At 28.0% G+C, this 24,441-nt stretch overlaps 6 protein-coding genes across 7 annotated transcripts; 3 read left to right on the top strand and 3 right to left on the bottom strand.

Annotated features, from left to right (window-relative positions):
* Nucleotides 1–1,024: 1,024 nt before the first annotated feature.
* LOC108547946 (prenylcysteine oxidase) lies at nucleotides 1,025–3,493 on the top strand. The gene is made up of 7 exons (XM_017900671.1): nucleotides 1,025–1,274; nucleotides 1,486–1,692; nucleotides 1,788–1,929; nucleotides 2,210–2,513; nucleotides 2,583–2,709; nucleotides 2,768–3,117; nucleotides 3,198–3,493. Exons 1-7 carry the CDS (start codon nucleotides 1,196–1,198, stop codon nucleotides 3,399–3,401), a joined length of 1,413 nt encoding a protein of 470 aa, XP_017756160.1. The 5' UTR covers nucleotides 1,025–1,195; the 3' UTR covers nucleotides 3,402–3,493.
* A 953-nt stretch (nucleotides 3,494–4,446) lies between these two features.
* LOC108547948 (solute carrier family 35 member E2) lies at nucleotides 4,447–6,243 on the top strand. The gene is made up of 5 exons (XM_017900673.1): nucleotides 4,447–4,881; nucleotides 5,060–5,311; nucleotides 5,495–5,681; nucleotides 5,783–5,986; nucleotides 6,078–6,243. Exons 1-5 carry the CDS (start codon nucleotides 4,620–4,622, stop codon nucleotides 6,241–6,243), a joined length of 1,071 nt encoding a protein of 356 aa, XP_017756162.1. The 5' UTR covers nucleotides 4,447–4,619.
* A 698-nt stretch (nucleotides 6,244–6,941) lies between these two features.
* Nucleotides 6,942–9,584, bottom strand: Cth (Cystathionine gamma-lyase). 2 transcript variants are annotated; one of them, XM_017900651.1, is made up of 8 exons: nucleotides 9,514–9,584; nucleotides 8,855–8,990; nucleotides 8,360–8,647; nucleotides 8,128–8,262; nucleotides 7,921–8,056; nucleotides 7,683–7,835; nucleotides 7,309–7,474; nucleotides 6,942–7,226 (listed from the first exon to the last, which is right to left on the bottom strand). In XM_017900651.1, the coding sequence occupies exons 2-8, from the start codon at nucleotides 8,987–8,989 to the stop codon at nucleotides 7,082–7,084; spliced, it is 1,158 nt and encodes a 385-aa protein (XP_017756140.1). In that variant the 5' UTR covers nucleotide 8,990; nucleotides 9,514–9,584; the 3' UTR covers nucleotides 6,942–7,081. The 2 variants fall into 2 exon arrangements, with proteins under 2 accessions (XP_017756140.1, XP_017756141.1); XM_017900652.1 differs by lacking the exon at nucleotides 9,514–9,584 and adding an exon at nucleotides 9,339–9,468.
* A 698-nt stretch (nucleotides 9,585–10,282) lies between these two features.
* On the top strand, nucleotides 10,283–11,831 carry LOC108547945 (transmembrane protein 59-like). Its single transcript, XM_017900670.1, has 4 exons — nucleotides 10,283–10,423; nucleotides 10,510–10,624; nucleotides 10,860–11,143; nucleotides 11,407–11,831. The coding sequence occupies exons 1-4, from the start codon at nucleotides 10,283–10,285 to the stop codon at nucleotides 11,734–11,736; spliced, it is 870 nt and encodes a 289-aa protein (XP_017756159.1). The 3' UTR covers nucleotides 11,737–11,831.
* A 2,117-nt stretch (nucleotides 11,832–13,948) lies between these two features.
* Nucleotides 13,949–16,700, bottom strand: Lint-O (L(3)mbt interactor in ovarian somatic cells). Its single transcript, XM_017900657.1, has 5 exons — nucleotides 15,121–16,700; nucleotides 14,791–15,001; nucleotides 14,613–14,722; nucleotides 14,178–14,552; nucleotides 13,949–14,095 (listed from the first exon to the last, which is right to left on the bottom strand). The coding sequence occupies exons 1-5, from the start codon at nucleotides 16,255–16,257 to the stop codon at nucleotides 13,949–13,951; spliced, it is 1,980 nt and encodes a 659-aa protein (XP_017756146.1). The 5' UTR covers nucleotides 16,258–16,700.
* A 2,684-nt stretch (nucleotides 16,701–19,384) lies between these two features.
* Nucleotides 19,385–23,669, bottom strand: LOC108547951 (protein PF14_0175). The gene is made up of 9 exons (XM_017900678.1): nucleotides 22,278–23,669; nucleotides 22,116–22,206; nucleotides 20,792–21,828; nucleotides 20,502–20,715; nucleotides 20,263–20,427; nucleotides 19,883–20,174; nucleotides 19,700–19,816; nucleotides 19,534–19,612; nucleotides 19,385–19,450 (listed from the first exon to the last, which is right to left on the bottom strand). The coding sequence occupies exons 1-9, from the start codon at nucleotides 23,667–23,669 to the stop codon at nucleotides 19,385–19,387; spliced, it is 3,453 nt and encodes a 1,150-aa protein (XP_017756167.1).
* Between the last annotated feature and the right edge of the window lie 772 nt (nucleotides 23,670–24,441).

Raw genomic sequence — 24,441 nt, 5'->3', positions numbered from 1 at the left:
TTCTAGTTTCGTTGAGTATTAAATATTTTCACGGAAGATCGTGATGGTCGCCGTTACGAAATCATAGACGCCATCAAACAAAAATTAATAACTAACAATTTAGAGCCAAATTCTTTACGAAAATTATATAGGAATGCAGCCTGAAGTTCCAGCTTTACAATGCAATTATAAAAGTTCACAAATTGTTTACGGAAATTGAGTAATTAATAATTTTTCACTGCCGGAGCCATTCTATCCTTTTCTATCCCCTCTCTGTCCTTAACTGTCACGTGACGAGTTCTTAGGCGACCTCTTCGCCTATTCTATATTCCTATCACTTTCTTAATTTTTGAGCCCAAATCATAGATGGCGCTGATCGCAAGCGGTAAAAATTTTTAATTTTAAAAGAATTTAAAATCTTAATAAATCAATTCGGCAGTAGAAAATTAATAAATTTCCAAGTTTCTGTAATTAATTCATGAACATTTATAGCTGCACAGCAAAGTTGGAATTGTAGGCAATGTTCTTATACAATGTTTAATTTAATAATTAATACTTACGTGAACGATAGGTTTTGTATTTCCTCTATCTAATGATTATTTATATTTTCGTTTTCTTTCTGTAGTAAATAAGATTGCTATAGAAAATTCTTTTTCTTGCATAATATTTTTATTATTTTGTAATAAATATATACTAACATAGGAAAGCGTAAAAAATCAATATTTTTATTACGAAATTTTATTTATAATTGTTTATTTACAATGTTTTCATAGGCGAAAAATTAATACAAAATAAAAATAGATTGAAAAAAGTATGATGTATGAAGGGGAATCGAACCCCAGTCCTCCGAATAGGAATTCTCGAATGTCACCGATGTGCCACGACTCCACTTAGTGGTATTAAAGATAAATATTTATCTAATGGAATAACAAAACTTTAATCGTAAATATCTCAAAGACTATTAAGTAGTTGTGGCTATAATGATATATTTTCTTAAACTGCATGACGATATCTACAAACCTGCACAATTTCAACTAAATTGGTGACTCGAAGGACTTGCACTTTCCTTGTTAGTTTTCCTCCACTGTTGTCAATTGTAAGAGACAAATAATTTGAAGAGAGACAAAACACCAACATTACTCTCCGTTATTACAAATTACACCGAAATTATTTCGTCTATGTACAGTCTATAAAAAACAATTAAAAGTAAAAAATTATGAATTGGCTTATAATCTTGTCATGTATACTACTTTTCAAGAAAGGAATGTGTCTTCAAAATTGTTATCCAAGCATAGGTAAGTAAAAGAGTTTGTCGATTAACATAAGATTTAAATTATTAAAAGAACTAATATTAAAAATGTATAAATAGAATAAACTAATTTTTTTGTATATCTAAGACATAAGGAGTGTAAATTTATTTTAAATAATGAACAATATTATTTTTGCATTTAATAAAATATTCCTGGTAAATTATTGTTTCTTCTAAGTTAAAAATTCTTTTTTCAGCAATTATTGGAGGTGGTATTGGTGGTGCAGCAACTTCGCATTTTCTTACAAAATTGTTTAAGAATAATGTTTACATCGATTTATACGAAGTAAAAACTATTGGTGGACGTTTGGCTACAATAAAAATTGACAATAATGAATTTGAAGCTGGTGGTTCAATTATACATTCTGAAAATAAATATATGCAAGAATTTGTTAAACTACTTGGTATTTTAGTATATTTTTACATATTTGTAGATATATTTTATAAAAATATAATGTATTCTTATTTTTTTAAGTGTATAAATTTATAATTGGCTTAGGTTTAAAACACAGACCATCTAATGATCAAAGAACAAGTATTTGGAATGGCAACGAAATTATATTTGAAGAAAGTGAATGGAAAGTATTATCATTAGCTAAATTAATTTATAAATATGGTATACAACCATTTAGTCTTAACAGGTATTATATATATTTGAATATGAACACAAAAGTATAAATACATAAATAATACATCTAGTAGTGTCCATTTTAGAAGTAGTGAGCTTTAAACATATTGACTGAGATAAACTGCCAAACAAAATTTGACACAGTTCTTTTTTGGTTGTTTTGAATCTATACATTCATCTCTTCTTCTTTTTTCAACTAAATTCGAGGAAGTCACTTGTGCACATAATACTAAAATGGACACTATTGTATATATATAAAAGATACAAATAAAAAGTACACTAATTTTAAGCAGATATGTGACTTCTATATTGGATGACTTTAAAAAAATATATCATTTACAAGATGTTGGGAAAACTTTTACAAATATTAGTAGTCTTTTATTATCTATGAATATTGATTTTCCAAATTTGTTACAAAAGTCTATTAAAGATAACCTTTTAAATCTGGGTTATTCAGAAAAAGTAATTGATGAAATTGTTAAAACAACATTGGTGGTAAACTATGGACAAGATACGAATATTCACAGTTTTGTTGGCATTGTATCTTTAGCTGGAGCAGGTTTTAATTTATGGTCTGTTAAAGGAGGGAACAAAAAGGTTCTTTTTCTGTTAATTTTATAAAAAATATGTTTCTATTTTATAGCTATTAATATATCAATATTTTAGGTACCAAAATATTTAATATATAGGAATAAGTATGTAAATGTTATAGATTCACAGAGAGTACTTAAAATTGTGAACGTTCCAAGAACCTATATGCCAAATATATATGAAGTACACTTTTACCAGCAAGGTATAATATACCATTAATAAATGATGTCTGTATTATGATTAAATAATTCTCATTTTAGGTAAATCAAATGTAATGGTAGGAGCATATGAAATCGTAATTCTGGCAATTCCGCTTACACATGATCAGGAATATCCTATAACTTTTGAAGGATTTCCAAAAAACGATTTTTACAATCTTGGAAAATATCATAAAACTATAGCTACATTTGTTAAAGCAGATTTAAAACCCCACTACTTTGGTTTACAAGAAGAACTAGATGCTATTTTGAGTTGTAATCCTAATAAAACAATAGTTAATTCCCTAGGAAGATTAAATTCCGTAGAAGGAGTAGCAGAAAATAGTAAAGTTTGGAAAATATTTAGCAATAAACCTCTAACATCGAAAATTATACAAGAAATGTTTTCAAATGTAAGACCATTTTATAATCTTTGTGTAAATTGTAATACATATTGTAAAATGTAAAATAAAACTTATCTAACATGTTTAAGGTCCAGAATATAAAACAAATTACTTGGAATGCATATCCTGAGTATTCAACAGGAATCCATGAAGCAACATTTAAATTGCATAAGAGGCTCTATCATGTTAATGCTATTGAATGGATTGCTAGTGCAATGGAAATGAGTGCAATAAGTGCAAGAAATGTTGCATTATTAGCACATGAAGATTATACTGTAGAATTTTGTTCTTAATCTATACATTCTTGTTCTATTTTTTTTAAATTCTCATATAGATATAGATTTATATCTAGATCTCACAAATTGTTAATGTTTATTGTACATACAAATGCCAAATAAAGATCAAATACAACTGTTCATACCCTGTATATTAATAGTGAGAAAATCCAAATTTATTTAAACAATAACAAATATATTAAAAACCTTTTTCTTTATAATTATCTATTATCACTATCTATATGCATTTTTAATTATGGCTTCAACTTATGAGGTTAGTTTCGATTTTCTTCTAAATAATCTTTTGATTTTTTTTATAAATGGTATGCTCAAAAAATTAGCAGTAGATATTGAATTTAGTACGTAAAAATAAATGTGAAAAAAATAAGGGCAAGTTAGAAATAGACATCAGTCTATTTCCATTACAAGCAAAAGTGTAAAAGGAAAACTTCCAATAAGTATTTAATATGTAATAAAAATAAAACTCAAATCAAAATCAAATTTTATTCATAAACCCAATCATATATATTCATAACATTATATTTAAAATGAGTAAAAAAATAACATACTTATTATAGACGGTTAGTTAAACCGCTGGAGAGAAATAAATCAATTTAATTAATAATTGAAAACGCATAAATCGTCAATACTTTCACTAATTAAACATCAGATTCTAATTGAAAGGTACATGACACGAGAAGATCATAGATCATGTACGAAGGAAAATAGAAATAAATAAAAATTAAGAGTGCTATCACAAACATCCTATGATAATTAAGGGTTAATGTATATTCATTTTAGTTTTTATTATTCTATCCAACATGAATGTATACTGTAAAAAGTAATATATTATAGAAGTAAAATAAAAAATATTTTTTATTTCAAGTACACACATATAAAGAGTTAAGTAGAAACGATCGTATAGTAAACATATGAATTATCTATAAGTGAAATCACATACTATTTTATAAAAATGCAATTATAAAGGGTTTTAAGTAAAGAATCGTGTATTAATATCAGTATCGTTTTTAAGCTTTTTATACGATATATATGATATATTAAAGCTAAAATTATTACAAATCCAATAGTTTTTGGGAATATAACCTATTGAATCACTAAAGGAAAAATACAAATGTCAACATTATACGAATCTGACATGTAGAAGAATGTAATCTCTCCTGCAAAGTTGTGCGTAATCTTGTAAACATTTTATTTGAAAAAAAAAAACTGTATGTAATGGAAAATCATTCCGTTCGTATAAATTACACATTAACACCCCGCGACACAGAACAACCATTAATAGATGATTGTGAAACTAAAGCATATGAAGAAAATATTAAAAAACACGAGGAAACAGCTATAACAAGTGAAGCAATGGGTAGTTCATTTTGTCCCAGAGCTATATTATTCTTGTTATTGTGGTACCTCATCAGTGGATGTACTTTATTCTTGAATAAATACATATTATCTTATATGAATGGCAATCCCATAATTTTGGGTAAACTATTATCTAATCTAAATTAATATAAAATTTTGTATTTGATTTATTAGTAGAATAAGAATACTAAAAGTTTTATTAAAAGAGGTTTTGTACTTTAATTAGTAATTTAAAAATTCAAAGTTTTAAATATTGGATATTCATGTTTTTAATATAAAATATTAATTTATTTAAATAGGAGCTTATCAAATGTTAATAACTACAGTTTGTGGATTTATACAAATGTATTTTCCATGTGGAATGTATAAAGTACGTTCCAGATTAATGAGACCAGCAGGTTTCTACAAGCATATGATATTAGTTGGATGTACGAGATTTACAACTGTAGTATTAGGATTAGTGTCGCTTAATTATGTAGCAGTGAGTTTTACAGAAACTATTAAAAGTAGTGCACCACTTTTTACTGTCCTTATTAGCAGATATTTATTAGGTAAGAATCAATTTATAACTATATTTTATTTTGAATTACTCATATAATTTTTTAATATATGTTCATATCTGTAAAGATTTTTTAGTTACATACAATTCTTCATTTAAAACATTTAATACAAATAAAATTTTTATTTAAAAATTATATTTAATAATTATATAACAATTTTAATGTTATTTCCAGGAGAACATACAGGATTATATGTAAATCTATCTTTAATTCCTTTAATGGGTGGTTTAGCATTATGCTCGGTAAATGAAATTAGTTTTGATCTCAGAGGATTTATTGCTGCTATGGCTACGAATGTAACAGAATGTTTACAAAATGTTTATTCCAAAATGTTAATCAGTGGTGATAATTTTAGATATACGTAAGTATATATAGTTTAGTATGAAATATTTTGTAGAAAAATATTATTAAATATAATTAAATTTAATATAATTTTTTACAATTAATAATATGAAATTACAGGCCTGCAGAACTGCAATTTTATACTAGTTTAGCATCAATTGTGGTACAAATACCAGTGTTGATTTTATTTGTAGATTTACCAACACTTGAACATTCTTTAAGTTTTAAATTGTTCATGGCATTTCTGCTTAATGGAGTATTCTTCCATTTTCAAAGTATTACTGCATATGTACTTATGAATTACATAAGTCCTGTGACACATAGGTGTGTTTTTTACTCTATTTTTATATAAAATATTTATATTAACAAGACATTTTAGAATTTAATTATTAACAATATTTTGGTTTTATTATAGTGTTGTTAATACAGCAAAGAGAGCTTCCTTGATTTGGTTCTCTGTTTTACTCTTTAACAATCCAGTAACTGGTTTGTCAGCTATGGGAACATCTTTAGTAATAATAGGAGTATTATTGTATAATCGAGCACAAGAGTATGATAAGTTAAACAAAGCAAAATTATGATACAATTCTAAAGTTAATTTGCAATAATTTCACTTATTAAAATTACTAAGATTTGATATTTAATAAAAATAGATACTTGCATTAACTACATAATGAAAAATTAAACCAGATTTAGTATTAACTTTTGTAATACAGTATTTTATTCATTACAATGACAAAACATATACAATTTCAATTGAAATATGAAATAAAAGTATGTTTTGCGTTTTAGGTACATTTTGTAATGAAACAACTTTAACTGAATACTTATAATGGTACAAATTTACACAATCATAAAAGTTATATTATACATCAAATATAATATAAATGAAAGAATAATTAATCTTTCAATAGATTAATGAATATATATGTAGAATTTTCTTAAATTGATATAGATTATTTATTTATAAATATTTAAATATATTCCAAAATAACTTTTCATTTTATTAAAATATTTTATTTTATTCTAATTTATAAATTCTATTTGAGTTGAGTATTTATTTTTTTTGTGATTATTTTCGTATAATTTTTGTAATATACAGCTTAAAGCGTTATTATAAATTTCTTTAAAACTTGTTTATGTTAGTTAATATTGTAAAACATTATGCTATCTTTTTCATGTAAAGAATAAATTATATAAAAATATGTAAGATGTTGCAGTAAAAGACTAAATTATATACGTTCATTATGAAACATTCAAACGTTAATATAGAGTGGAATGTTAAAATTTGAATGGCAATAAATCTTCATAAAAATAGATTAACTTTGGTTTGTAACGATGAAACGTTAAGCATTATATGCAACCAATATAATTTTCTATTAGTTTTAAACTATAATATTTTTCACTATGTTAATATATTCATTGACTAGCTTTAAGAGCATAGTCGAGGTCAGCTAAAATATCTTGTTCTGTTTCAAGACCAACAGACAAACGAATTAACTGATCATTAATGCCTGATGATATTCTAACTTCTTCAGGAATCGAAGAGTGAGTCATCACAGATCTATATAGAAAGGTAAAATAATAAAAATTATGAAAAAGCATATACGTTTACATATAATCATGATAAACTACTATTTACTTACGGTAACTCAGCAAGAGATTCATAACCACCAAGTGATTCTGCTAATGTAAATACTTTTAATGCCTTTAGAAATTTGTAAGAGTCACCTTTTAGATAAAATGAAACCATTCCACTATGACCAGATGTTTGTTTAAGGGCAACTGAGTATTGTGGATGTGAGGGAAGATCTAGAATTAAATGAATTATTTTAGATATGTCATATGCAAAAAAATATAAATATAACAAAAAAATATCAATAGAATAATACTTAATAGTAGAGAACATAATTTAGTAGTAGTACTACATTTTACTAAAACTTTTACCAAAAATATATGATATATATAAGAACATGTATGAACATGAAAGTGAAATTTAATGCTTCATATAAATACATACATGGATGTATTACTTTTTCTACGTATGGATGAGATTCTAAAAACTTTGCAACAGCTAATCCATTTTTCATGTGTTGCTGCATTCTAAGTTCCAGAGTTTTTAAACTGCGATTAACTAGGAAACAATCTAAAGGTGATGGAACAATACCCATAGCTGAAACAATTAATAAACTAAAAGTTCATTTTTGTACATATGAATAGGATTAAAATAAAAATTATAATTTCTTATGCAAAAGTACCATTTTGTAAAAATCTAATTTTTTCAGCAATATCATCTCTACTTGTAATTGCTGCACCCATAATAACATCTGAATGTCCATTTATATATTTTGTCACAGAGTATACTACAATATCTGCTCCTAACTTTAATGGTGTCTATAACAAAATATACAGTATAAATTATTTATTTAATTATGTCATAGCAGTGAATAAAAAGCATTACTCACTTGGTAATAACATGTTAAGAAAGTATTATCCACTACCACAATAATTTCAGGATTTTTTTGTTTTACTGATTGAGTAACAGCCTGAATATCAACTAATTTAAGTAAAGGATTAGTTGGTGTCTCTAACCAAATCATCTAAAAAAATATATGAATATATATTACATATCATTTAAATAGAATCACAAGTTATATTTATTAAGGTGTATAATTAAATTTCAAAATTTGCTTATACCTTTGTGTTTGGTTTTATATTGGTTATAATATTGTTAACATCTACCATATCAACAAATGTGATTGGAATATTTTGTGTAGATAAACACTTTTGAAAAAAACGGTAGGTTCCACCATAAATATCATCTCCAGATATAATATGATCTCCTGCATTTAATAATGAAGTTAATACTGTTGTAGCACCCAAACCAGATGAAAATACAAATCCATATTTTCCATCTTCTAGAGCAGCTAAACATGTTTCTAAGACAGTTCTTGTAGGATTGCCACTTCTTCCATAGTCAAAGCCCTAAAGCAATATACAACATTAACAATTAATAAAATGATTAATTAGACATTAATTATATAAAATATTTTTTAAATATCTATTATAATTTTATAAATTACAATTATTAGTAGTTGCTTAATAATATAATTAATAATCAAAGTGTAGTATTATAAAACTTATTAACAATTTGTTAGATTAAAACTTTTATATTTTAAAAGAAGAATTTACTCTAGTTTGTCCAGGTGCATCCTGACGAAAAGTAGTGGATATCACAATAGGAGGTATTACTGCACAATGATTCCATTGCAATGGATCTTGACCAGCATGTATAGCTTTTGTAGAAAAACCCGTATCTATTGGCATTCTGTTAAATGGATTTATTTAAATATCTATTATATTTTAATTAAAATAATTTATAATCAATGAGTATAATTTTTTACTGAATAAAATAAATTTTTAATGATGAAATATTACTGGCAATGAAATTTATTATATTGATACTGATGTAATACAGTACATACTGATGTACACATTTTGATGCAAGTTACATCATAATCATTCATGTGGCAATGAATATTGTTTTCTTTTCTCTTTTTCTAGGTAAAATATTTTTATAAATGATGTGGGATTTAAATTGAAATTAATTATTTTGGATATGTCATTATCAAACAATAAAATTTTTTTGCATTTGAAATTAAAGAATATTACTTACTTAAATAAACAAATTTTAAATACAATATAAAAATGGTAGATTACTAACAAAATCAGTAGTTGAACAATTCAAAATTTATATAAAATCGAACAGTTTTTGCAACACGTGATTTTTCTAACGTTCAGTACAAAATGATGATTCTACATATGGTAAGGTCTATTTTCTATCAACTTACACACTAGACGTGTTAATGATCACTGCATTATCACTGATGAAAGAAATTGCTTGTTCTTATGTAGAAATTTTGTGTACGTCATAATTTCGCGATATCGAATTATATTGTATTATCGAGATATCGTTATCGCAATTCAAATGTTATAAAACAGGAATAAATATTGATTATTAATATACAGTAATAATATTAAATCTCTTTTTAAAATTATTTTTCAATACTTTTTTTAAGAAAATAATAATTTATTATTTCAACTCTCTTATAACAATTTACAAGTGCTATTCCCAATAATCTTTATAGCACAATTTAACTGTATTATTCTTTTCTATTAATTTTCCTTCTTAAATATTAATATTAATTTAGTATTTGAAAGTAAAGCTATTAAAAAAATTATAATTTTTTTGTAATAAGATATATTGTAACTTTAAATTTTTAAAAATATCTTTTACTTGATAAAAAGTTATTAAACATGGCGTCACATTTTATTTTTAGATTACAAAATTTTCATTTATAATTTAACTAAAATATTGAAAACAATAATAATTTAACAGATAATACACATTCGTAATTCCAAAAAATAACACTGGTCTTCATCTAGTTCTTATAGACGGCAAGCATGCCGACCAATGCGATACGTTCCCACCACAATTAAATCGATATTTACTCGATTATTCGACGAGCTATCAACCTTCCGTGAGTGAAGTTTTTTCGTCTATCGAATTATTTTGATTAGTATACAAAATACCATTTTTGGAGAAAATAATTCTGTGAAATGAAGAGAGAAAAAGAAATTATTTCATTATTGTTGTTATTTCTTATAAATCTTGTACATAGTGATACGATTTATAGTTTTATAAATGGAGAGGATCCTTGCATTAATTTGTGCGAAAAAACACTCTTGTCTTTTACAAATGTAAGTGTTACTTTAGTGTAGATGCTTTTATGTTTCATATTACAAACACATATATTAATGATCATGAAAACATTCATTAATTTTAGAGTAAATATGTTAAATCATGCTGTCAACGAGGATGTAGATTCTTCAATTTAGTGGATTTACATTATGGATTAGAACCAAATAGCTTAAATGGTACTAGGAATGCTTGTGAAGCTTGTACGTAAAATATAACAAATATAATAGTATTTGAGTCAAAATTTAACTTAATTTTTTTATAAAATAAAATATTGGATTATGTAGTGTTTAATATAATTATTCATTAATAAGATTCTTTTTAGAAAGTTAATTAAAGTAATATATAATTAATTTAATCATTTCTAAAAAGTTATTAAAAATTATTTTAACTAATAAATTACCAAACAATTATTAACATTTTTTTATTTTGTTATAGCCTGTACAGAAGCATATATAGTACCACAAGATTGTTATGCATGTAGCATTGGTTGCAATATTATGGCCAATCAACGTGTTTCATATTTAATGTCATTTTTCTCTGTTGCTGACTATGTAGAGGAAGGTGTAGATTCTAATTTACTTGTAATATCGCCTGATATACCTGAAAATGATATTTTGAGTGATCCAGGTTTGCGAAAAGAACTCCTTCCAGGATGGTGGGATTTTAATGGATTTAAATTGCCGCAAACATATATCAAGACTGTTCCATTAGATGCTGGGGTAAGTTATAAGTTAATAAAGACATATATACATAGATGCTTGTACATCTATGTATATGTGCACATATATGTATATCAACAAATAAAAAAGTTTGTTACAAGTTTAATATTTACATTTTGTAAATATATTTCATTTTATTTTAATTATGAAATGTTTATCTTACTTTAGAAATTTTATTTTATGTAGAATGTATTTATTATTCAAATGAATTTTTATGATAAATCATACAAATTTGATTGATAAACAATATGATAAAAATGTAGACAGTGGATTATGGTGCACCATCAGACTACTCTGGAGAAAGTGACCAATCAGCTTCAGTACCTGGATCTGATTGGCTTCAATGTGCCTCAAAACATATTGGATTACCACATTGGCTTCTAGCCTCTGGTATTGCAGCAGCAGCATTGTCTGCAGTTTGGTTATGTTTGTATCCAGAAAAGCTTACTGACCCTTACAAAGAAATCCTCATTGAAAAATCTGATATTTCTCCAACAATTGCATTATATGGACCTGAAGCACCATTACATAAACAGCCACCTCCTAAATATTTTGATAGTGTCAATCCAGCAGAATTGAATATGAAAGTTTAGCTAGGTGCTTTAATTTTATAATTTTCTTAATAACTTCGAGAAATATTTAAATTTTAGTATGCTAAAGCAGTTTCAAATAAATTGTTTATGTTATGTATAATAGGTTTTTATAAATACTGCAATTATGAAGAAGTAACTGCACTTTCAGTTTTCAAAAAAGTTACATATGGAAGGTAAGCTCCTAAAAATATATATGTAAAAATAATGCTTTAAGAAGTTAATTGAGATTTTTAAACATACAAGGACTAAAATCAAAGTAAATGATAAAATAGGCAACAAAATATTTTCAGGGGAAAATTTATGATAAAATATAAGCTTATATAATGAAATTATTTTGTATAGAACAATACTGGTTTTTTTTTATAATAGAAAGTAACAGTTTTTATTATTATTTCTCTTTTTTCAATAGATAGAAAAACTGAAATCAGTACTGAATTAAAATCTGCAAAGTAAAAAAGCGATATGTACACATATAAGACTGCAAATTATGTATTTTAATAATAATTTAGTAAGAATTAAACGCTTTTATACTTGCATCCACATATTATTTTGTTAAATATGATGTACAAATATAAAAAGAGTTTATTTATAATCATTGTGATTTAATTATACTTGGAAAATTTTGCTTTATTACTCTTATATTGGTTAAGTATTTTAATAATGATACTTTGCTTTATATAAAAAATAGATGATTGTTTATTTTAAAGTATTTGTATATTTAATATATGCACATATTTTTCTTTATTTTTTATATTCAATATTATAGTACAATGAAGTAGAAATATGAAGATAATAACATTTGGAGTAAAAGGAATATATTTGTGAAAATTATAATCAAAAACTTATTTTGATGACTTTTCTCAAATTTTATTTTACATAACGAAAATATGAAATATTGCAATTATGGAAATAAATATAGTACAATGTAGTTGAAGAAACTCTAAAATATTAATATATATTCTTCAAATATTATGTTATATTACATAATAAATGCATAAGAACTTGTCATTGTAACTATTAAAATATAATTCAAAACTTTTTCATATTACATTTTAGCTGCATTATGCAAAAGTATATAAATTTGATATTTTCTCTGAATAGGCAAATCAATGTATAATTACATAACCAATATAAGATATCATTTATAAATATTTAAAGAAACATCATAATGTCTTTATCTTTTATATTAGGACATTATGAAGCGTTAAATGTGCAATGCCTCACCATTTAATGTAATTTAAATTAGAAGCAATGAATAGTTATACAATTGCTAAGATTGTTTGTGTTTCAAAAAGTACTATTTTCATATTACTATCATGTTAAAATTTTAAAATATATCATGGTTTTAATTAGTATAAATACTATGAACACAATATTTAAATAATGCATACTTTGTCTATACTATATATTATTAGAGGAATTCATTTAACTAAAAATTTGGTTGTGTACAAAACAAATGGAAAAATGATTATGAATCTTCATTGTTTTAAAAGGAATTTTTAAAATTATTCGAAATATTGATATCTTAGCAAAAATTATAATAGTAACTGAAGTTAAATGTCCCTTTTTAATAACATAAAATGGTGTATAAGAAAGTATATTTCAAACCAAAGTATCATGTTCCTTATATAAGATAGTGCTAATTTACTGTACTATTAATATTTGTTATATCACTACACATTGTAAAAAATAAAAAAAAGTGATAAAAAGGTATGCAGACAGTATTTATTATTGTACTCCATGTCCGAACTTTTATTCAAACAGAACAATTTTTAGAATTTTCGAGACAAGAAAAATTTAAAACAAGAATTTATCTTTAACATGTAACAAGTGGAAAGATTAGCACCTTGTAAAAATATTAATTACAATCATTGAACATAAGTACATTTTACCATATTAGTAAGGTTTACATTAATGGTAAGTCATTTAATGAATGTTGTTTAAGACTATTAAGTTTAATTTGTACAAAAAACAAACAACAGTTTCCAGTTTTTTTTTTATTATTCTTTACGTTATTTATCGATATTTTAAAATTCTCTTATGGTAAGGAATTATTTTTTTAATTCAAGATAACTATAATATGTACAGCATGAAAAAATATCTCGAATCAAAAAAATATTCAATTCTTAAATATGAAAAGGATCGATCTGTACAGTATAATTAATATTTAACTTTGTTTAAATATTATCCTAATCTTAAGTATTTAAAGCATTTACAGCCAATAAAGTTTTGGATCATCTCTTCGCACTTGCAATTTTAATACATGTCTGTATATTTTTAATGCTGGACCTAGAAGTAAATCAAGTCCACTTAATACATCAGATCGTTTCATTAACAATAAAGAATGGCCATCAATGTCCTGAAATATATACCAGTATATAAAATATTTGACAATAGATATCAGATAACAACAAGATTCTTGAAAAATAGATAAGATGTACCTGTTGCCTAAAGACCTCAGCTTCTTTTGGAAAAAGTCTTGCAAAATATTGATATACTTGCTCAGATGTCCAATCTGAAGCATCAGGTATATTTGGATCAATTCCATCTCTTGGACCATCATCTTCCATTTGATCAGAAGATCCCCTGGCAGGAGAAACTTGAGGACTTAAAACTGGAGGTAATACAGGAGGATTTGATGGTGTATCAGGTCTGCTGGTAACCACATTAATATTTTGGTTTATGTTTGTTTTATATTGCTTTTGAACACAATCATTACATTGCCATTTTGAATTTGATTTAGGAATTATTATTCGTGGTGTATGACAATAATAATGATAAGCTTCATCACAAGTAAAACATGTTGCAAGTGGTCCCTGTGAAATCAAACTACATTACAATATGGAAAAGAAGAAAATAATGTATTTTTCACTTACAGCATCAGAAGTTTCACAACAAATTGTACAACTTTTGCAACGTTCACACTGCCAATTACTGCCTGCTTTTTGAATCATTTCTTCTGGACTATAAATACAACTTGGATGTGCTGTAAATAAATAAAAGTTTATTAGTTTGTTAATTTAAGAATTTTATCACATCTTCAAATGATAATACCTCGTACAGTACAATCACGACAAGCAACTAAATTTTCTTGCTTTTCTTTGGCACAAAGACTACATTGTCTACAAGGTCCATCTTTAACAACTGTTTTAGAAGAATCTTGAGATTCTTGAGATATAGAAGACTTATTTTGTGAACCTGGTTGTCTCCCACGTTTTCTTTTTACAAGATTATTGTCAGAGGGATCAAACACTTTTTTTGCTCTCTGAAATTGCAAATTTTGTTAATTTTGTTAATTTTGTTAATTTTGTGTAATATATATCAATATACATATATATTTACATTAAAAATCTTATGGTAGCCATTATAAAAAAATACACACACCTTTCTACGAGCACTACGAAAACCGCCAACATTAGTGTTAGATGGTGTAGGTGAAGGATTAGTGGAACTTCTTCCCGCATCTTCGTCCTCTCGTTCTTCGCTAAGATGTCCAGTCTCTTCTCTCTTTTCTTTTTGTGAATTTATTTCATCTTTATTATCTTTCCGATAGTCTTCAAATTTGATCTCTATGTCCATAGGATCGTCCGTTCGAACAAGTAGGCGCTGTTTACGTTCAGCTTTCGACGACCTTTTAAGGTTATGAGTCTGAGTATCCGTATTTTTGGATTCTTCTTTTACATCTTCGACGGAGGTTTGTGATGGTTCTTGTGATTCTTGTTCTTTTACAGAATCGTGTTCTACCGGAGATTTGGTATTTTCGTTTCTTCCTACGATTATCTCGTAACATTCTTCTTTCCTAATTTGTGGATCAGATTTAGGGCTTGCTTGCCGCGAAGATCTCGGTGTATTTGACCTAGAGTCCGTAATTGTCAAGTTTTCTGTCTCGTCAAAATCATATAGACCACCTGTGGTCGAGGAAACAGTTTGTAATTCCTTACGTCGTGCGTTTCCATTCTCGAGGGTAAAAGATTCTCGATGCGCTGGCTCAGCGGTGGTTGTCATATCAGACGTCGCCACCAGCGAGTAATTGCCGTTAGAGAGACGCGTCAAATTACCACTGGCCACTTCTTTTCCCAAAAAATCTTCTACCATTCGTCTAGAAGTAGGATTAGAGACACCATCGAGCAACTGTTCAATTAGTCTATAAGCTGGTACACCTTGATCAAGGTAATCCGGCTCCTCGACAACGAGTTCAGCAACGGCACCCGCCACCATCCCGGAGTTCAATTTCTCTTTTACGAAACCCTCTGGTCGGTTTTTGTAAAGTTGTAATCGTGACCATTTCGAAGCATTTCGGTAACTGGTGTTACCCTTATAGTCAACCTGTATGACCTTTTCTGCTTCGATTAACCGATGAAGATCGGCGATGGTATCTCGAGCATCTACAGAAAATTTCCGTAATAGGTAATTGCAGATACGATCAGCATCAGGTCGCGCCTTACGTCTTCGCAACTGATCTATTGCCTCCAGGATTTGCTCCTCGTGGAGTATTTGTGTTTCTACTCGATGTTGCTGCATTATTATGCGTCGATGAAACCTTCTGTTCCACAATAAAATATCTGACGATTTATATATGTGTGACGCTTAAAAACAGCGTAAAACTGATATAAATTACTTTCACGATACTTTCTGCACGTTTTTACAGTGCTTGCTGCATTCGCGCGTGATGTCATAACGACCGGCAAAATTCTATATGTTGCGCGTGTACATCCGCTTCTATTTTATCACTTTGTTGGCTTACGCATAATCTTCATTCCCTTTTCAAAATTATTCTTGCGACATAACATACGAACGAAAGTGTTGTAATCAAACACCTATCATTGTTGTGTAAATATCGAAAGTTCTTGATTACCATTCGAAACAATAGGTAGATAAAATGTCGATCATTCTTACGGTAGAAACAGTCCGCACCGTATCAAGCGCAGAATCGTTCTTACACATATAAACAAGTTCAAGTAATATGTTACAAATAAAAGTGTATACTCCAATATCTTTTTATGTACACGATTGTCCTTTTTTTTCTTTTATATAATTTTATGAACGTATTAGCCTACATGAAAAAATAACACAACCGAAGAAACTCGTTAACGTGATGTAATATTATCGATTGCACGGATCGACGAAGTCAATAATGTGCGAAATCTATGGCGCATTCGGAACGCGCGAAATGTCTGCTGAATGTTTGGCAATTAATTACCAAGTAGAGCGATTAAACGCGCGGCTCAGAATGAAGCTCACGAATGATCAGCTTCTACCGTTTTGTCTGCTACCGGGAGAGAATTTCGAATCGCGTACCGCAGCTGCGCTGATCCATTGTTGGACTGAAGCCGAGAGGTGTACACGACGAGAGGCAATCTGACAAAGTCAGGTCGTCCGCCGTTGCTGGATCGAACATCGAACTGCAGCGCGACGCATTTCACACCCTTTGCACGCACTTTGACGACGTTAGGATACTTTGGTGTCCACGTATGTAACTTCCTTCCGGTAAACGTCGTGAGTTACGATTTAAAATTCGAACAAATCGTTATCGAGGTATCGCAATACCGAACAAAGAAAACGGTCTTCGTATTGGTTGGAAACTGCTTGTTCTCCGTCTTTTGTTTCGCTCGTGAAAATGCACCGATCCATGTACCCATAAATAATGTCTTCTTTACGGGGACGAAACGGGATAATCGGGGAATAATTGCACTACATATGTGCCAAGTGACCGTCGAATGTCTTCGCCACGCGCCAATCGTTGAACAACGAATATCTTTCCTCTCTTGCTGATCTCTCTCTCACCGACTGACAAGTTTTCCACAGTGTTGGATCTCTCTGCAAGCGCGCTTCGCGACAGGCCACTTCGATACACGCGACCAAACGACGACGATTCCACAGTCCTTACGAATGTGCATGCTACACGAATGTATCGTGCTTACGTGTATGTTACGTGCGTATACGTACCACGCGGGATATATCGCCGCCGGTTGCGTTCCTCGTATACATCTATACGCGTTGACACTGTGCACAGACTGCTCACTAAATCTTTCGTCGATCTGTCGTCTCTATCATACGCGATGACACATACGAGAATTCCAAGAATGTCGATAAGCTTAGACAATTGTATCGCACAATAGCTACCGCAGCACACCATGAACCTGCAAGACGCGGTCTTTTCCGGAGGTAGCCTCGGCGCGCGCCAGCCTCTTTTCTTACTCCCGGTTCGACCGGCCAAAAATTCTCACGAATTCACACCTTCAAAAACAGTAATGCACGGTTACAAACTGCTTTTATGTATTTGACGTACACATTTTTATAATTTCCAACGTCGTTCCAACACTTTCGCGAGCATTGCGTACTTCAATGTAGCGCAACGCGTGAGACGCGCTCTTTTTCTAGAGGCGGCCTCTCGTGCGCGCCGCGCTAGCTCTGCTTGTACAGAACGCCCAAAAAGATCGAACTCAGAGAAACTGTGACGCACTTCACCTCACTGGTACTGTCACTTCCGACAATTCTCAAAAAATCGTTTGCATCTCCGATTAACTTTTTTTGCAGCTACTTCTACAAGTTATTTCGGCAAAACTAAAGAGCGCCAAGCCGGGTGCGGCTACACGCGAGTGTGGACGGACCGCCGCTGGAGTACGGAACACGCGGAGCGCACTTTTTGCGGGGACGGGTCCGTGCAGGTGCGGCAATGCCTTTGTTAGCACCCTACAGGAACCGGCTTCTGCGCATCGCTTTCACCAGTTTATCGTCTCTTCTTACAACACTTTTCTCTTTCTCCAATTAACTATTATCATTTAACTGTACCGTTTTGTTGCCCCTTTATTTATGTAATTCAATTAACAAAACACATTTGTTTTTAGATATTGATTCATTTTTACGCAAAAAATTTAGAAATTTTATTCTTGACAGTTGTTTTTTTTAACATATCTTACTATATATTCGTCAAAGTATTATTGGTTGATAAAATTGAAGGATAATTTGATATATATGCATTTTAAATAAGATGTATTTTTCGCAAATTTTTATTGAAATAAAAGTATGCCTCGTAGCAACATTTTTTTCACGATTTACGTATGATACGTTACTGCGTTTGTGATTTTAGAAACGACCGTGACGTATCGGCCATTCCCGAGCGCTGCTGTCCTCGTTCCCGGCCGAGTAGCTCCCTTTTGAGCCTGTTTTCAGATCGACGGATCTGACGCAACAGATCGTAAGCAAATCTCGAGATATGTTGCTTTGGTACATTTAAATATTCTTAATATCTAGTAATTGTTTTTAATACTAATAATTCATGGATTTTATTTGAAATGCATAAAGTTAGGCTTTTTAAAAATATTAAGGAAATCAGTTTACAAATTTTTAATTATGCAAATATACATGTCTGATGTATAACAGAATATATTACAGTACTATACATTTAATATTTTTTATATTTTCATATAAAAAAATTTTAAGTATCATTTTTACCTTAAAATAATAATTATACTATGCAATACAAAATAGAAAGGAAGATAGAAAATGATAATTATTTTATGTTCCAAATATTTTATTGCAAAACACAAGTGTGATAAATATAAATGTAAAAAATACACATGTTGTGACAAATCTTACTTATGTTTAAGAACACAACCATCATTAATTATAAAAAAAATTTTATAACTCAAATATAAGCGTTTTCTTTGTCTATCACATTAGTACCAATACTGTGCCGCCGAAGTTTTGAAATCTGTTAAAACAATAATTCGTTATTAAATTACTACCTTCAAATACGACTGATTTATTACTATTATGATAGAATATTTTACAAACCAAATTCATCGGCTTTACTTTATAAACAAGTTTGTTATTTTCCCTCAATGGACTTTGTTGCGTATTATTTTCGTTTTTTTTTAAAGAAATCGGCGAATTTTTTTGTGAATTCGATTTCTTATGTATTGAACGTTGTGGGGATTCATATAAACGTTTGTATTGATTAACTTCAAATGAAGAATTTAATCGTTTACTTATGGGAGGTGTTTGTGATTTTGGAATACCAGATTCTATCGGGCGACGTTTAGGCGTTGTTTTCTTTGGAGATGGTAATTTATTACTTCTAAAAAAATTAATTAATTTCTATTCTTATATCAGTTATTTTTTTATGTTAGAAAATTAAATTTACCTTCGTGGACTATTATTTGTTCGATTATTACTATTAACATTTACACGTGTAGTTACTGGTGAAATGTCACAAGAAAAGTTACGCTTTTTCGGACTGCTAATTATTTGTGACTGTATCTTTCGCATTTTCGAATTTTGTGTATCTGGAGTTGATGAAGCAACCGGTTTTGAAGATCGTGATTGTTTTATTGGAAGTCCATTATTTGTTGAATTAGGTGTACTACTAATTATTTTATGAGACTGAGGTGGTGTTATAGTATCAGTAGACGAAATTATTTTTGTGTTAACAGTTTCTGCACAACGAAATATACAGTATTAAAAGGAAAAATATAAAAATTATAATATATATTTACATTCTTTTTTCCGTTCATTTAATCATACCTCTTTTTTGCATATTTCCTACAGGAAGAACAGCTTTCATTGGTCCTTTTTTATTTGTGACATTAATATCAATCTTTTTCTTCAATTTATTTTTGACTGTACTTATTATCGACGACTTTTCTTTTCGCAAATCTAATGCTGTAGTCGTTTTTGTTATTTCTGCATCTGGAAATAAATATTAATCAATTACTTTATTAGTAGTATTATTATTAGTTAAAGCTGTAGAAATAAAACATTACCTTTTTGTAATAGATTTTTACTATTGCTTGTAATGATTTTTTTATTTGATGTTGATCTAATAAAACTAGGATCACTAGGAAAACGTTTTGTTACTTCATTCAGTTGAGATGTACTTTTGCTAGTAGATATTAAAGAATTGGATTCATTCTTAACTGGTGGTGTTTGAGATACTGATACACTTCTCCTGATAAAATTTTTACTAACTGGTTGTTTCTACAACAGGTATTGTTAATTTTATTATAGGAAAATTATTGGGAATTTTACAAAAGTTGATCAGTATTATGCTTACCTTTGATTCTACATTTAAACTTAATCTACTAGATGATTTCGATAGATATGACGAATGTGTTTTATTTTCAAGCTTTAATTTTGATTTTCTTGGAGTTTGTTGGTTTCTTATACAAACACTTTCAGTTTTTCTGTCATTAGCAAGATTACAATTATTGGAAGCAAAATTTAACACTTGTCCTAAATTTTCAAGTATGTTCAAAGTTGAATGTCCTTTAGTTTGTTCACATAATAATTTTCCTATATTTGCAAGTAGTTCAACTACTGCCTTTTCATTCGTTAAACTGTTATTTTTCTGTTTACTAGAAGAATCTTCTTCAGATATTTCTGGCACATTAATTTTATTTTCATCTTTCTCATTGTTTATATTAGTACCTGCTTCTGTTTTTAAAATTTCACATTTGCATTCACATTTATTATTTACATCATTCAGGTGCTTTTGATTATGAATACATTTATTTGTATTTACATTGTTAAAATTTACGTTTTTAATGAATACTGATTCTTTAATACTTTCTGTTGAATCACCAATCAAATTATCTTCTTGACTATGTTCCATATTATTTTCTGCAACATTCTTTATTATTTCTAAATTGCTACTTGATTTTTGTGGACTTTTTGCTAAATTATTGGTTATATTAAGACACGTAGTTAATAATTCAGTATTGTTCTCACAATTGATGCCTAAAGCTTTTTCCAAATTTTCCAATAATTTATTTGCTTCTGTATTACTTTCTGTTTCAATTAATTTCTTAAGATCTAATAAAAGTGTTATTGCTGTAAGACGTTTTTCTGTTGATACTGGTTCAACAAGTTCCATTTCTAAATTTTTCACATTTTCTTTTACTTTATTATTAAATTCGTCTTTTTCATCATTGTCTTTATTTTCTGTAACTTTTACATCTTTTGATTTTGTGTCAGTCCCATCAGGAGATTTCGGTAATTCAATTAAATTTTCAACTGAAGCTTCATCATCAAATGCTGGCAATAATTCTAATGTCCATGAAGGATTGTTAGTAATGAGATCATCAATGCTTGCTAGATCAGAAAATATAACTTATATTTAACTTACGTACAAAATCTACATATCAATGTTGCTTATTATTAAACAATATTTTGATTTACATATATATATATTTATTCTAATTTATGTTTTTACATTACTTAAAAAAAGATCCTTTTTATTTTATTTTCCTCATTTCTAAATTTTAGTAAATCAATAGTTTGTTGTATAGTAAACAAGTTAATAAGAGTTTGATTTTTACAAGCAACATCAATATTACATTTATTATATTCGAAGAGAGTAGAATGTAATGTGAACTTACACTCAGAACTGGTTCTTAAAGCTAATTCTTCAAATGTTCTTGCAAGAACTTTTGCTTCTTGAAGTATTGATTTATTAATTTTATTCCCTTCCTACAAAGTAAAATTAAATACAGAAATACCTTGTAAAAAATTACTTTTTATGCATAAAGGAGAAAACTTACAACAAATACAGAATCTGATGATATATCTGAAAAAGAACTTTTAGAGTTTTCTTTATTACAATTATTTTCTGGTGTAAATACATCAACATCTATTAATTTACTATTTATGCCACATACACTATTTTTTTCCATTACAGTTACACATTCTTTTATACCATTGGAAGAATTACATGTGAGTTCATTGTTAATATTTATGGAACTTTCAGGAACATGAATCTCTGATATTCTGGCTTTGAGTTTTTTAAATTGATCTGTTAAATCAGACATTGAAGTTTTTGTTGATATATTTATTACTGTTGATGTTACATCTTTTGCTGCTGGTAATATTGATTTTTCTTTATTAAGCACTATATTTTCACTTGATTTTGTATTTTCTGATTTTTCTGATGAACAGCTTTCTAAAAATGTCCGATTAATAGTTCCATTTGATAACATTATTGATGAATCAATTGAAATTGAAGAAACAGAATTTAATTTAGGTATAGAAGAAATATTTGATAAACTGGAAAATATAGAACTTTCATTAGAATGGTTTTTTATAAATCCTTCATTTAGCATGTCTGTTGAATTTGAAGAAGATTTAATACTTCTACTGTTAGAACCAATTCGCAAAGTTCCAAGTGATATTTGATTTAAATATTGTGATTTTTTTGGAGATAGTGCCTCTCCTTGCGAAAGAGACCGCCGAAGTTTTGGAATTTTCAAAGTTGTATCAGGTAATGGAAACTGTTCAAAACTTATTTTATCTTCTTCCGTATGTATTAACATTTTATCTTGTAAAGTAGATTTTATTTGGTTCTTATATGATTTGTTATCTACTTCGAATAATGTATCATTCATCACAGATTGATGTAAAATGGATAAATCAATATATTGAACATCAATGGTAGGTATGACACTATCTGATTTCAAATCATCTTTTAATGCATTAGTGTTACTTGAATCAACAGTTATACTTTCATTAGATATTTTATTAGTAGCTACATTGTTTTGATTTAATTCATCATTAATCAAAGAATCATCTAATGTTTTATTTATTTTTAACTTTTGCTTATGCATCTTTTGTTTATGAACATAGTTATCTGTTAAATCAAAAGAAGAAGTTCTAAATGAAGTATTATTTTTGCATTGTATTCTCATTGCTTTCTCTAAGGTCATTTCAAATGGATCATCCTTCTTTTGTATATATTCTGTAGTTTTATGCAGTACCATATCAAAAGGATTATTTTCTAAACTATCACGTTTTCCTATCATCAAAGAGTTTAATTCATTGGTTCGAATATTATAATTATTGCATATAGTATCTGTAGGAATTGGTATTAAAGGCGATGCAAGTCTTGAGCTTAATGAACTCTTTCTGTCAGGACTATTTAAATCTATAAGATCACACATTTTTATGTTTTTTATTTATAATATTCACGATCTTCGTTTTCAGTAATGGTATTACGATTCTTTCATACCAGTTAAATGTTATTTATTAAAAACGTATCGAAATTTCATGGTATTATTTTATATTATTATTTGCAAACACCGTTCTCACAACTTATGAATATTCAAATTGTTTCTCGACAAATGCATAATTTTTTAATACTTATTAAATATTATTTTAATTATCAATATCTAAAAACCATTTGTGTTATACGGATACCAACTTAAATATAAATTACTTTTTTTTTAATATTCACGTACTCAAACAGTAACGTCTACCTACAGTTATTAGATACTTCAAAAATTCCTACTTCTCTGCCATCTGGTGGACATTAAAAAATTAAACAATGAACGAGATTTATTTACAACGTATTTCAAAATCGTTTTAAAAAATAAAAATGAATAAATAATTAAAAGTTTTTAATAACTTTAAAAATGTTATTTCACAGTTAGTTAATTTCTGAATCTTAAAAGTTATATGGAAAGTAATATTTAAAAGTTATATTGACATATATTCCCATATTCCCTGAAAATATTCATATTCTAGTCGTCATTAAACATCAAGCTTCTGCTATCAGAAACCAACTAACTATATATACAGAATTTCAATCATTAATGTTGTTCACTATTACGTTCATTGATATATTTATCGTATGAGCAATCATGATACGTTATTCTATTTTAATTTCATAACATATTACGATACCTTATTTTAGTTTTTTTTTTTTTTTTTTTT

This window comes from Eufriesea mexicana, unplaced genomic scaffold (genome assembly GCF_001483705.2).
Source record: "Eufriesea mexicana isolate 0111107269 unplaced genomic scaffold, ASM148370v2 scaffold1312, whole genome shotgun sequence".
Classification (NCBI taxonomy): domain Eukaryota; kingdom Metazoa; phylum Arthropoda; class Insecta; order Hymenoptera; family Apidae; genus Eufriesea; species Eufriesea mexicana.
Note: the sequence above shows the minus strand (reverse complement) of the source record. Positions and strands in the feature narration are given on the sequence as shown.